We start from the raw sequence: 15,267 nt of genomic DNA, 5'->3' as shown, positions 1-15,267 counted from the left end.
TCAAAGATACACAGAGCTGAGATCACATCACCTCCGCTCCGAAGCCTTAAAGAAAACTTGTTGAGTTTGGGTGAAGTGATGGTGAGCCTACCAGCTTCAATGGCCGCAGTTTTTCAGAATCTCCTGTGAAAGCCAGTAAATACGCAACTAAACAGCCACAGCAAACAAATGTAACTACTGGTTCTCTGGACACAGGCAATGACCTACTGGAGCTGTCTGTTCAATTCAATTTTCTTCATGGAATAGAAGGAACATATTGTCCTCTCTGAGGTCCAGGTGAACTGTGCTCATCGCACAGTTTTCTGTTCTTGTTACCATTTTTTTTAGCTGTGAAAAGTCTGATAATTGGAAACTTTTTTGGAAATTTAATATGAATAGACACACGAAGCAGGTACAACATTAAAACCATTGACAGGTCAAGACTATAAAACTGATTCAATTCAATTCAATTCAATTTTATTTATATAGCGCCAATTACAGTCAAATTGTCTCGAGACGCTTTACAGAACCCATATGCCTGACCCCCAGAGCAAGCCAAAAGGCGACAGTGGCAAGGAAAACACCCTTTTAACAGGGAAAAAAACCTTGAGCAGAACCCAGCTCTAATGTGGGGGGACCCATCTGCCTGCTGGCCAGGCGGGTTGAGAGGGACAGAAGAGGTAGAGAGGTGGAGGGGTAGAGGGATAGAGGTAGAGGGTTACAGGTAGAGGGGTAGAGGGATAGAGGTAGAGGGTTACAGGTAGAGGGTTAGAGGTGGAGGTAGAGGGATAGAGGTAGAGGGATAGAGCTAGAGAGGTGGGGGGGGGGGGACACAAGGACCATAAAACACAAAGTATAATACATGCATGATAAGACAGATGATACATGCAAAGTATAACTAACATGGAAACTAATTATAGTTTACTGCTATGGTGTACGGCTCTGGCATTAAATATATATACATATATAGCTGGTGGTAAATTCAAAAGTATGTAGATGAGCAAATCAAGTATAGTAAGGGCAATGCAGAGTAGATCGGTGGAAATGGGCAGCTGGAGGTGGGAGAACAACCACACATCTGAAGCATCCAGCTCTGGGACCAGGGACACTTGGAGAAAGGAAACAGAAAGAAACAGAGTGAGTGTAATGCAATAATGGTATATATAGTAAATACATAGGTAGTTAGAGAAGGGCTCAGTGCATCAAGAGAGGTTCCCCAGCAGCCTAGGCCTATAGCAGCATAACTAGGGGCAGACTAAAGGGACATCAAGAGGGGAAGTCAGTTGTGCAAATGAAAACACCAGCTCACCCTGTCAGGGTCCCCCAATCAGCCCTAACTATAAGCTTTGTCAAAAAGGAAGGTTTTAAGCCTGGTCTTAAAAATAGAGAGGGTGTCCGCCTCCCGAACCCAAACTGGGAGCTGGTTCCACAGGAGAGGCGCCTGATAACTGAAGGCTCTGCCTCCCATTCTACTTTTAGAGATTCTAGGAACAACAAGTAAGCCTGCAGTCTGAGAGCAAAGAGTTCTGCTAGGATAATATGGTACTATCAGGTCTTTAAGATATGATGGAGATTGGTTGTTAAGAGCTTTATATGTCAGAAGAAGGATTTTCAATTATATTCTAGATTTAACAGGAAGCCAATGAAGAGAAACCAGTATAGGAGAAATATGATCTCTCTTGCTAACTCCCGTCAGTACTCTGGCTGCAGCATTTTGGATCAGCTGTAGATGTTTCAGAGAGCTTTTGGGACAACCTGATAATAAGGAATTACAGTAGTCAAGCCTAGAAGTAACAAATGCATGGACTAGTTTTTCTGCTGATTTTCACAATATTTCTCAGGTGGAAAAAGGAAGTCCTACAGATTTATTTTATGTGTGAGTTAAAGGACATGTCCTGGTCAAAGATAACGCCGAGGTTCCTCACAGTAGTACTGGAGGCCAATGTAATGCCATCCAGAGTAACCATATGCTTTGAAAGCAATTTTTTAAGATGTTTGGGGCCAAATACAATGACTTCAGTCTTGTCTGAATTTAGTAGTAAGAAATTATAGGTCATCCAGGTCTTTATGTCCTTAAGACAGTCTTGCAGTCTGGCTAGCTGATTAGTTTCATTTGGCTTCATAGATAAATACAATTGAGTGTCGTCAGCGTAACAATGGAAATTAATACTGTGCTTCCTAATAATATTGCCTAAAGGAAGTGTTAGAAGAAAACTGTATATAATGTACATAGTTGTCACACTCAGTATGTTTTTCCTGTCTCTGTAGGCTCTTATTCAGTAGCTCCTATTCAGCAATTTTCCACTGTGACTTATGACCTATATTTTGTTTTTCTTGTGACTATCTAAATGTTCTTACACGATGTGCTGAACTATCTTCAAGGTTGTACACGAAGTGCTGAACTATCTAAAATGTTCTTACTATCTGTTCTGGCTCCATAAGAGCCACTTATATATATATATTTTTTGTGTGTGTTAAATTTGTTCATAGAGACTATTTGTTTCGTTGTGATGGTTCGGCACTGTCCGTTTATTTTGGTGGGACACCGGAACTGATGCTGCCGACCACTTCCTGTCTAACAGATAGACAACATTCAACGGCTAAGATTCTCTTGTACCTGCCACCCTGGGTTTTAAGCCAGCACAGCCTGTAAGTTGCTGAAATGATATATTTTGCAAATGTAAGCATAGTACTAACTGCTACGATTTGTTTGAGATATTTCATGCCAGTAATTTATACAAAATGTGTTTCATGAGACGTTAGCACCGACGCTAGTTAGCCGTTCGCTAGCGCTAGCCTGTTAGCCCGTTAGCCTGTTTTAGATGTGCTCTGCTGTGTATAGTAGTAGGGATTCATTCTTTACATATCAGCTTATACACAATATTCTGTTTCTTGTTTACAGTTTTACCATTCATTCACTCATTCATCAAAATTCATGCCATGCATCCTGCAAATAAACAGGCGACAAAAGGAACAACGGTGTGATTTTTGAGGTGACGGTTATCTGCCTACCTAGCTTAGTGCGAGGGCAGGACAGTAAAAAGGCTAGTGAAACGGCTACACCAGGAGGTACAGCGCTCAGCCTTCCAGGCTTCAGACCCAGAAGCAACGATGCTGCCAGCGGAGGAGGAGCACCTCGAGGTCCGGTCTACCTGCTCCAGCTCATCATCCAGATCCCGCAGCTCACTCACCGAAGCAGCAGTTGGAGCACGAGCAAAAGCTGAAGCAGCACGCACCAGAGCTGAGTTTGCACGACGGGAGATAGAAATTAAAATGAGACAAGCGGAACTAAGTGCCACATTAGAAGTGCTAAAAGAAGAAAAGGAAGCAGAGGCCGCTTTCGCTGAAGCCAGTGTGTTTGAAGCAGCAATAGCAGAGGAGGTGAACCGGGAAACGCTGTCAACACATGCATCAGAAAAACAACATGGGGAATCAAGGCAAGGTCAAGATAAAATACAGCCCAAACTGACCTCTCATATGCTAAACCAGCTTCCAGCTTCAACACATTCATATGGACTACAAAGCTATCTCAGATATTCACCAGACCATCACGGTGAAGACTTACCAGACGCTAAACACTTCACACCCATAAAACAATGTGCCATAAGCCCAGTTCCTAATCCAGCTGCTTCACCAGATTGTGTCCCACAAACAAATCAACACAACATTAAAGATGAGTCTGGTTGCCCCATATTGCCAGCTGCCACCACCCAGCACCAATGTGAGTATGTGAGTTCCCCACACCAATGTAAGAGCTACCTTTCCCCTTTCAGTCCGCCCTTCCAGCCAATGCAACATGACAATGGGAACAGTGACTTTGCAAGTGTTGCTAAATTTCTAGCCAAAAGAGATTTAGTCGCAAATGGTTTAACAAAGTTTACAGACAGGGCAGAGGACTACTGGGCATGGCGAGCTTCCCTTTATAATGCTATAGAGGGGTTAAGCTTAAAGCCTAGTGAAGAATTAGATTTGCTCACTCGGTGGCTTGGTGAAGAGTCATCCAAACATGCCAAACGCATACGCTCCGTCCATCTTAACAATCCAGCGGAGGGCCTTCAACAAGTCTGGACACGGCTACAAGAATGTTATGGCACTCCAGAGGTTATTGAGAAGTCTCTCCTTGACAGACTCGAACGCTTTCCCAGAGTTTCAAACAAAGAACCCCCAAAACTCAGAGAGCTTGCTGACCTACTGTCTGAAATTGACGCAGCCAAATCTGATGGCTCTTTACCCGGGCTAGTGCATTTGGATACCTCACGTGGCATTGCTCCAGTTGTTGATAAGTTGTCAATAAATCTTCAAGACAGGTGGATGTCAGAGGGAACAAAATACAAGCAAAGACACAAAGTGAGTTTCCCTCCATTTTCATTCTTCTGTCGCTTCATACAAGATGAAGCTAGAATGAGAAATGATCCCAGCTTTAAGACAGCCACCTCAGCTCCCATGTCCACTCCAGCAACTCATGACAACCACTACATAAGATCCAAGTCCAGACCCCCTGTTGCTGTCCATAAAACAGAGGTAAACAAGACTCACAAAACAAACACAGTTAATGTAAGTGAGTTCACAAACAAGCAGTGTCCAATTCATAAGAAACCGCACTCACTAAAAAAGTGTAGGGGTTTTAGAGGAAAGACATTAGATGAGCGCAAAGCATATCTCAGAGAACACAACATTTGCTTTAGGTGCTGTGATTCCTCCACTCACCAAGCTAAAGACTGTAAAGCAGAAATCAAATGCTCAGAGTGCAACAGCAACAAACATATTGCTGCACTGCATGCAGGGCCTGCTCCATGGACACAAAATACAAGGGCTCAAAATACTACTCCAGACCACGGCGGGGAGCATGGGGAGGAGTACGGCGAGGAGAGTAATCCAGACAATTTAGAGACCAGCTCAGCATGCACTAAAGTGTGTGGGGACCTAATTGGTGGGCGCTCCTGCTCAAAAATATGTCAGACCTACATCTATCTACAGGGGCATCCAGACAGGAAAGTCAAGGTTTACGCTATCATAGATGACCAGAGCAATAGGTCATTAGCCAAGTCAAGCCTTTTCGACATGTTTGACATTCCGATGAGCAATCTAGCGCCATACACACTGAAGACATGTACTGGGGTTTCCATGACAAATGGTCGCATAGCTGAGAACCTCATTATACAGTCAGTTGATGGCCAGTTTAGCTCTCCTCTTCCCTCCCTGCTTGAGTGTGACTCACTCCCAGATAACAGGGCCGAAATACCAACACCAGAGGTCGCTCTAGCCCATCCGCACCTCAAACGTCTGGCAGGCCAAATTCAACCACTTGACCCTGAGGTTGATATTATGTTGCTGTTAGGCCGAGACATAATCCAAGTGCACAAAGTGCATAAAGGAGTCAATGGCCCAGCTAATGCCCCGTTTGCCCAGAGACTTGCACTTGGGTGGGTTATTATAGGGGATGTATGTCTAAGGGGTGCTCATAAGCCAGCTGTTGTGGGCTCACACAGAACCAGTGTTCTTGAGAATGGGCGTCCAAGTCTCCTACCACCTTGCCAGAACAGTTTCCATGTCAAACAGCAGAACCAGTCACACAACAAGCTCTGGGACACTCAGAGTTCATGTCAAATAGGGGAACACATATTTCAGCAAAGTGAGAAGGATGAAAAGCTTGCACTTTCTTATGAGAACCAAGCCTTTCTGCAGATTATGGAAAGAGACTTTTACCAAGACAACGCAAACAGCTGGATAGCTCCACTTCCTTTCCGCACACCAAGAACCCGCCTCCCAAACAACAGAAGTCTAGCACTCAGCCGCTTAGAGTCACTCCGCCGCACACTAAAGAAACGTCCTGAAATGGAGAGACATTTTATGGACTTTATGCAGGGGTTGTTTGACAAAGAACATGCAGAGCCAGCACCTGCTCTTGGGGATGAAGAAGAATGCTGGTACCTTCCCTTCTTTGGTGTTTATCACCCGCAAAAGCCAAGCAACATCAGGGTGGTGTTTGACTCGAGTGCTAAGTTTCAGGGGGTGTCCTTAAACGACGTGCTGCTCACAGGCCCAAACATGAACAACAGCCTTGTTGGAGTGCTTCTCCGTTTCAGAGAAGAAGCAGTGGCTGTTACAGCGGACATACAACAAATGTTCCATTGTTTTCATGTGCGAGAGGACCACAGGAACTTCCTCCGGTTTCTTTGGTACCGCAGCAATGACCCAAGAGAGCCAATTGTTGAGTACAGAATGAAAGTGCATGTGTTTGGCAATAGCCCATCCCCGGCCGTTGCAATTTTTGGTCTGAGAAATGCAGCACACCAGTCAGGTCCACAGCACTCTCCTGAAGCCAAGCAGTTTGTTCAAAGACACTTCTACGTTGACGACGGACTAAAATCTGTTCCCACTGAATCCCAGGCGGTTGAACTCCTCAAAGAGACACAGGAACTGCTTGCTACATCCAACTTGAGGCTCCATAAAATAGCCTCAAACAGCCCAAACGTCATGAAAGCATTTCCCACTGAAGACTTAGCAAGTGAGCTCAAGGACATAGATTTTAACACCGAATTCCCTCCGATGCAGAGGAGTTTAGGCGTAAGCTGGGACATTGAAAGGGACACTTTCACATTCAGAGTCTCCCAAACTGAAAAGCCTTACACAAAAAGAGGTGTTCTGTCCACGATCAACAGTCTTTTTGACCCGCTGGGGTTTGCAGTGCCAGTAAGCATCCAGGGGAGGGCACTGTTACGGGAACTAACCAAAGAGACTTGTGGGTGGGATGAAACTCTTCCAGAAGGCATGTTCAAAGAATGGTCAGAATGGAGAAATGCTCTCAAGCAACTTGAGCAAACTCACATCCCAAGACAGTACTGCTCCTTCTCTTTCGTAAATGCAGTGCACAGAGAAATCTGCATCTTCTGTGATGCATCAACCCAAGCAGTCGCGGCTGTGGCTTACTTAAAGGCAACAAACAAAGATGGTGAGACCGAGCTTGCATTCATATTTGGAAAAGCCAAACTTGCCCCTAAGCCCGATCTTACCATTCCCAGGCTTGAGCTGTGTGCAGCAGTGTTAGCGGTGGAAGTTGGAGAGCTAATCAGAGATGAAATGGACATTCAGATCAGTGACATACGTTTCTTCTCGGACAGCAGAGTCGTTCTTGGCTACATTTACAATGAGTCAAGGAGATTTCATGTTTTTGTACACAACCGCGTACATCGCATCCGACGAGCAACAAAACCAACCCAGTGGAGCTATGTTCCCTCGGAGTGCAATCCGGCCGACCACGGGTCCAGATCTCTACCCGCTGAAAAACTGTTATCCAGCACATGGTTGAAGGGGCCAGAGTTTCTCTTAAAGTCCACAGGGAGCAACTCACATGATATGTTCCATCTTCAAAACCCAGATGCTGACATTGAGGTTCGTCCATTGCTCACTGCTGCTGTCCAAACATCACACCCCTGTTTAAAGGCTGCAAATTTAGAGTCTTTCTCCAGCTGGCAGTCACTTACCAGAGCCGTTGCCCGTTTGGCACACATTGCTTGGACCTTTAAGCAAAAGCAATCAGGTGGACAATGTGAGGGATGGCATATGTGTCACAAGCTCACCACCTCAGACTTCGAGCGAGCAACAGAGACTATCATAAAAGCAGTCCAACAAGAAAGCTTCTCAGAGGAGTTCAAACAGATTGAGACAAGAAACGACATTTCAAAAACTAGCCCCCTCGCAAAGCTTTCTCTTTACATTGACATGTCAGGCCTTCTCAGGGTTGGTGGACGCCTCCTTCACTCTAACCTTGACACTGCAGAGAAACACCCTTTGATAATGCCACACAAACACCATGTAACTAACCTGTTAATCCGCCATTACCATGAAAAGGTTAAACACCAAGGGCGTCACCTTACAGAGGGAGCTTTAAGGGCAGCGGGTTACTGGGTCTTAGGTGGTAAACGCCAGATCAGCAGTCTCATTTACTTGTGTGTAATTTGTCGCAAGCTAAGGGGTGTCACACAGTCTCAGAAAATGGCAGACCTTCCTACAGAGCGCCTTAGTACTGAACCACCATTCTCTTACGTAGGCACTGACGTGTTTGGACCATGGTCTGTTACCTCTCGTCGCACTCGGGGTGGGCTTGCTAGCAGCAAACGATGGGCAGTGATGTTCACCTGCATGAGTACAAGGGCGGTTCATTTAGAGGTCATAGAGTCTATGGACACGTCTAGCTTTATCAATGCACTCCGCAGGTTCTTCTCCGTTAGGGGACCCGCAAAGCAGTTGAGATCGGACTGTGGGACCAATTTTACAGGGGCCTGTAGAGAGCTAGGTTTTGACAACAACATTCCTGATGACCCCAAGGTTAAGTCATTCCTAAACGATAGTGGATGCACTTGGGTTTTTAATCCTCCGCACTCGTCACACATGGGGGGTAGTTGGGAGCGGATGATAGGGGTGGCACGTAGGATCCTAGACTCCCAGCTAGCTCAACTTGGTTCCAGGCACCTCACGCATGACGTCCTGACCACCTTCTTGGCAGAGGTAGCCGCCATCATCAACGCACGACCACTGGTTCCAGTGTCGAGTGATCTGGACTTCCCATTCATCCTCACTCCAGCCACACTCCTCACACAGAAGATTGGAGCAGCTTCTGCACCCCAGGGCGACTTTGAGGAGAAGGACCTCTACAGACAGCAGTGGAGAAGAGTCCAAAGTTTGGCCAACTCCTTCTGGCATCGTTGGCGGAAGGAGTACCTGTCAACGCTGCAATACCGTCACAAATGGCATTTCACCAGACCCAACCTGCAGCAGGGGGATGTGGTCCTGCTGAAGGATCCTCTTGTGAAGAGAAACCAATGGCCAATGGGAGTGATTGCAAAGGTTCATTCTAGCAGAGACGGACTTGTTAGAAAAGTAGAGGTCAAAGTAGTAAAAGATGGTAATGCTAAAGTTTACTTCCGACCAGTTACAGATGTTGTTCTCCTCGTATCAGATGGTGTGCAACCGATTTAGTTATTGACATCTTACTGATGTCAGGCGGGGAGTGTTCTGGCTCCATAAGAGCCACTTATATATATTTTTTTTGTGTGTGTTAAATTTGTTCATAGAGACTATTTGTTTCGTTGTGATGGTTCGGCACTGTCCGTTTATTTTGGTGGGACACCGGAACTGATGCTGCCGACCACTTCCTGTCTAACAGATAGACAACATTCAACGGCTAAGATTCTCTTGTACCTGCCACCCTGGGTTTTAAGCCAGCACAGCCTGTAAGTTGCTGAAATGATATATTTTGCAAATGTAAGCATAGTACTAACTGCTACGATTTGTTTGAGATATTTCATGCCAGTAATTTATACAAAATGTGTTTCATGAGACGTTAGCACCGACGCTAGTTAGCCGTTCGCTAGCGCTAGCCTGTTAGCCCGTTAGCCTGTTTTAGATGTGCTCTGCTGTGTATAGTAGTAGGGATTCATTCTTTACATATCAGCTTATACACAATATTCTGTTTCTTGTTTACAGTTTTACCATTCATTCACTCATTCATCAAAATTCATGCCATGCATCCTGCAAATAAACAGGCGACAAAAGGAACAACGGTGTGATTTTTGAGGTGACGGTTATCTGCCTGCCTAGCTTAGTGCGAGGGCAGGACACTATCTCATGATGACGTGCTGAACTATTTCACGATGACATACATGCATTGACCATGACGCACACACTCCAACGCACACACACTCACGAGCAACACACACACACACACACTAATACACGTGCTTGATGTAACTTTATAAATAAAGGGACAAGGAACTGCTTCAGCGCGTCTCTGCTACAGCGTTGTCTGAGCAGGGTGCCCTTTGTACAAAGCAGAACCGGTGTTGTCTCTCACTTCTTTGATTCTGATCCACAGGTTGGGAGCGGAGAATCTCCTGACATTTCCCTGGTCCTTCGAGCCGGATGGGAGATCTGGATTCTAGCCACTGAGTGATCGACCTGAAGCCTGTCGACAGCTAGCCTCGTAAGAGACTGAGAAAGTCCCAGGACGTGAATTCGTGTCTGGGCCAGGGTTATAACTGATACTCGCCGGCGGAGTTCAGATCCCCATCCGAACAACGGATCGAATTGAGAGTGAGTAGAGAACACATAAAGGCGTGCACGCTGAGTCGAGTGACTCAAAAGCCAGGAGTCTGGCAGAGCTTAAGCAAAAGCTAGGGGTCTAGCGAGTGGTTTTAGTATTTTCACCCAGTAAGGACAAATACTAGCGCGCAGAGTCGAGTGACTCAAAAGCCAGGAGTCTGGCAGGGCTTAAGATTTCCGCCTGAGAAATCTAAAAGACGTCTGAGGTGGATCCTCTAAAGCTAGGAGTCTAGCAGCCAGGAGTCTGGCAAATTAGTTAACAAATTGCATGAATGTGATTGTGTGTGAATGAGAGAACTAGTTCTTTGAAAGGATTCAGAAATCCTAACAGTTCTCTAAGGTTTTTATTTTATTCTGAGGAGAAAGATGTACTGGTGATCGAGAGGAAAAGGGTCGGCTACGCCCATAAAACTATCACCGCACCATATTAGGTGGTGTAGAAGCATGTGATAGTGTCCCCCTCAAGACCTCATGCAAGAGAATTTCTTCCAGAAATAACGTAGTAAATGATATTGTTGATCACTAAGTGGGTAGAGGATGAAAGAATAATTTTAATAAAATACTGTAAAGTAGAAAATACAGATTGGGAACCAATTACTGAATTACAAGAGAATCCCAACCTCAATATAATATTCCTAACCACAATATACCCTAACAGAATTGATAGAACTCGTCAGATAGTTGACGAGGACGCCCTTGACGAAATTATATTCACCCTAGAAGTAAACGACAGATTAAGAAGGTAAAATGGGAAAGAGCCAAAGTAAGTGCAAAACGGAGGAGCAGAGAAAGAAAGAAATAAATAAGTATCAAGGCGATGCGAGACATATGGAAGCCTACAAAGAAGGCGCAGGAAAGATAGCTGAGGGAAAATGGAGAAAGAAATACGGATTTGACGGAAAACTAAACACACCACAGATTTTAAATCTACAGACACAATTCAAATTGGAAATTATGCAAACCAAAAGGGAGAAGAAAAAAAACAGAAAAGAAGAGTACAAATTATTGGATTGTTGGTTAAAACAGAGCAAGTTAAGGGATGTGAGAAGAAAGAAAAAACAGGAAGAAAGGCAGAAGGCAATAGAAACACACAAAACTGTGAACCTAGTTGAAGAAGAAGAAGAAACTAGTATGGGAAGAGAAGATAAACCAGTCACTCCAAAACCCAAACTAGAGAGGCAGAAAAAAATCACAAGAGAAACCTAGGAAACAAGCTGATTATGCAGGTACTCCACCTATGGCGACTAAAAGAGGTCAGATTGTCGTGCCTCCAGAGTCTCTATTAACTGGCAAACGGAGAAAACATCAGGACAGACTCTCACGAAGGGTTCAGCCTGACAGAAAAACTAAAGGGAAAAGCATATATCCTAAGAAAGCATTAGCAAAACATGATCAGCATTTTAGAGGAGGTGCTGCAGATGATATGCCAAGTGACACCACAGAGGATAGTGAAGGTGAGGAGAGTGAATGTGACTGCTGTGGACCGACTCCAGAAAATCAATTACCCATGGTGGAAGTAGCTAATCCACGATATGGGCATAGATATGGAGGTGATGATCAAAATCCACGGATTGACAATGACCCAATACCACCAGACCATGCTGACTTGACCCAAGGTTTAGACCAGGTATTTGTCAGAGCTCGTGCAGAATTCAGAGGGAGAGCAGACTATACCAAAATAGCTGAATGCATGCAAGACCCAGACGAAAAACCTACTGACTACAGACACAGATTGGAAAAGGTTTTCAGAGCAAATTCTGGCATTCCACCAGATAATGATAACAACAGTGCATACCAACAACAATTAAAAAAGAGTGTTTATTGCCGGCCTAGAAGAACCCATAAGGCGTTTTGTGAACAAACATTGGGTGCACCAAGATACAGGAACTGTCCAAGAAGCAGTAAATTTTGCTAACCATGGACAAAAGGCTCTGAAACAGAAAAAGACAACTTACGCTGCAGAAACAGTAACTGTTGCCTACTCTCACCCCCGCGGAGGTTTTCACTCCCGAGGCAGAGGCCGAGGGAGAGGGAGGGGGCGAGGCAGAGGAGGCTACAGGGGAGATAACTATCACTCCCTCAGAAAGCAGCTCTGAGTCAGAAGTAGAAACCATGGTAGAAACAGGAGAAGTGATAAGACCACAAGTGCAGCCTAATGCACCAATTTTGCATATGGACTTAGAAATCCTACTCTCACACCAACAAGATAAACAAGTTCCAATGAGAACCATGGAACTAAATGGTAAAACATATGAATGTTTATGTGATTCTGGAGCATGTACCACTGTAGTCAGACACCCGCCTCCAGGAACACAAATGTCAAATAAAACAGTTTGGGTGAAATCAGCTACAGGACATGTGAGAGAAAACAGAATGACTAAACCTGTAATAAGGGATTTAGCATCAGGAAAAACAGCCAAATTACCAATTCTGGTAGATAGGACATGTCCAGTAAACCTTGTGGGAAGAGATGTGTTAACAGCACTTAACATAGGCATTATTCCTACCGCAAATGGCGGAATGACAGCTGAAGTGATGCCTGAGGTGTATGTAACACAAGGATCTGGCATGCCCCATTACTATTGGACTCTGGATCTAATAGGGAAAGAAGGCCCTGAAGACATCCTAAATGTCCTGAAAACAGGCCTTTCAGATACATCAGACATACAATTCCAAGATAAAAGCGAGCTACATTGTACATTGTGGTACAAACCAGACCCAGGCCCAGACACCAACTATGATGGATGGGTCCACAAAATAAAGGAAACAGGCATGCAGATAACGCACATTTACGTGACACCGGAAGGAAATTCAGTAGCAGGGGTTGTACTCAGCCCCGACCAGATGAAAAGATTCAGGATGAAAATTCCTCACGTGTCACTGTCAAAGACACCACATATGGAATGGAGACAGTTAGACTCAGTACTAATGAGAGCACAAAAGGACACATTTGGTCCAGCAGGGCCTGATGGATGGTCTATAGGAAAATATTCTGGCATAAAAAGACACACTGTCGGCTGGAGAGTACACATCAAACCAGCCACACACCTAGACTCGCCAGACTGAGAGACCAAGAACCTTTGCACCCTATCATCAGTAGGGGAAGAGATATTAAGATCATTACCAGAAGCTTTATGGTCCAAAGGTGCCACAGATGTAGGATTAATAAAAAATGTTGAACCAATAAAAGTAGAAACAACAACCACCAGAAGGCCTAGATTATCACAATATCCAATATCCGAAGAAGCTGAAAAGGGCATACAGCCAGTAGTTACCAGCATGGTGGAGGCTGGCATATTAAAAGAAGACAAAAGAAGTGGAATGCGTTACACCTATATTTCCTGTTAAAAAGGCAAGCACAGGACAATGGCCTATGGTGCAGGACCTACGTGCAGTAAATGAGATAGTGTCTCACATACCACCACGTGTGGCTAACCCACACACTATAATGAACAGCGTAACGCCAAAAGAAAGATGGTTACATTAGTCAATAGATCATACTACACTATAAATTTTGAAACTTCAGCAAAAATGCATGTCCAGAAATGCATCATATGTCAGAAACATAATGCACAGGGACAAGTGAGACCAAAGAGAGGACAGTTTCCAACACCGCCACACCCTTTTCACACTATTCATATGGACTTCATAGAACTAAATGAGACACAAGGAGTAAAATATGCTCTAGTAATTATAGATGCATTCTCCAAATGGGTTGAGATATACCCCACAAAAAGAAATGATGCTAGAACAGTAGCAAAATGCTTAGTATCACACTTTTTCCCAACCTATGGCATACCCAGGACGATTAGATCTGATAATGGGACACATTTTGTGAATGAAACTATCCATTTAGCAGCACAACAGTTAGGATTCGACTTAAAACATCACTGTGCATACCATCCACAAAGTGCTGGCTTAGTAGAAAGAACTAACGGCACAATAAAACGAAGACTTAGAAAAACTATGGAAGAAACAGGCAGGCCGTGGCCAGACTGTTTGTCCTTAGTAAAAATGTGGATGAGGATAACTAAAGGACAGAAAGGTTTAACACCATTTGAGATAATACATGGAAGGGCATTTCCAATGCCATCATTTAACACAGATTTGATAAAAAGTGATAGGGAACTCACTTTAGCTGATTGGATGAGTGACATGTTACAAACAAAAGAGATCCAACAGACTAATCATGTTCCAGATGAATCTGTACCTTCTGATTACAGAGTAAGACCTGGAGACTGGATTCTGGTGAAAATCATCCAAAGATCCAAGTGGAGCCAACCTAAGTGGGAGGGCCCATACCAGGTGCTATTGACCACACCCACAGCAGCCAAAATCGCCGAGAGGCCACCTTGGATTCATCTGAGCCACTGTAAACTGGTAAAGGAGGCAGACAAGGAGCACTCAGTGAGTATAGACTAGAACTTCCTGCAGGGCAGCCTACCAGACTGTAGAGGTCACTAGGGCCCTACATCGGGGGTAACAGGAGGGTTCCTGGCACTGCAGGCTAGTGAAGAAAACAACGTGGTAAATTCGAAAGAATTAATTCCACCCTGAGTGCTACCTGCAGGTGTCTGATCCCCCACGATGGCTCGACTCATCCCACTCCTGATTGCACTAACAGCAGCGTTTGTGCCACCCACCTCTGGAGGACGAGGCGGAGGACTAGGAGGACATCAAGGGGCGCTAATAAGACGTAGTAATATAATGGATGGAACTTTCAGACAACCATGCAATGATTCTGATACAACAGGACAGCGAACCAACTATCCTTATCTATGTTATAACTGTAAAAATGGGATTACAAGAATGGTTTCAATATAAGTACGACAGACTTATATAGCCCTGTCCACGCAAGAACCCGACCCTTCTTTTGAATATCAAAAAGAAGAAGACACTGTTTAGTCTCAATGAAGAGTCAGTAGAAAATAGAAATAAGATACTGATTTTCTGATAACTCCGACTATACAGAGTATGACAAACAGGAGGGAATGTTAGAAGAAAACTGTATATAATGTACATAGTTGTCACACTCAGTATGTTTTTCCTGTCTCTGTAGGCTCTTATTCAGTAGCTCCTATTCAGCAATTTTCCACTGTGACTTATGACCCATATTTTGTTTTTCTTGTGACTATCTAAATGTTCTTACACAATGTGCTGAACTATCTTCTCTTCAAGGTTGTACAC

At 44.4% G+C, this 15,267-nt stretch overlaps 1 protein-coding gene across 2 annotated transcripts in view; it reads left to right on the top strand.

Moving 5' to 3' along the window:
- Window positions 1–14,443, top strand: part of LOC129350418 (uncharacterized) — a 66,664-nt gene extending 52,221 nt beyond the window's left edge. The window contains exons 3-4 of one of the 2 annotated variants that reach the window (XR_008603811.1): window positions 9,854–10,071; window positions 14,304–14,443. Coding sequence is in view for 1 of the 2 variants with exons in the window: in XM_055016897.1 (XP_054872872.1) it covers window positions 3,091–8,958 (5,868 nt within the window). In the remaining variant the exon portion in view is untranslated. Of the gene's footprint in view, window positions 1–1,617; window positions 10,072–14,303 lie in introns of those variants that run through there. The other variant, XM_055016897.1, reaches the window with a different exon arrangement.
- The last annotated feature ends 824 nt before the right edge of the window (window positions 14,444–15,267 follow it).

Source organism: Amphiprion ocellaris, chromosome 13 (assembly GCF_022539595.1).
Source record: "Amphiprion ocellaris isolate individual 3 ecotype Okinawa chromosome 13, ASM2253959v1, whole genome shotgun sequence".
Taxonomy (NCBI): Eukaryota; Metazoa; Chordata; class Actinopteri; family Pomacentridae; genus Amphiprion; species Amphiprion ocellaris.
Note: the sequence above shows the minus strand (reverse complement) of the source record. Positions and strands in the feature narration are given on the sequence as shown.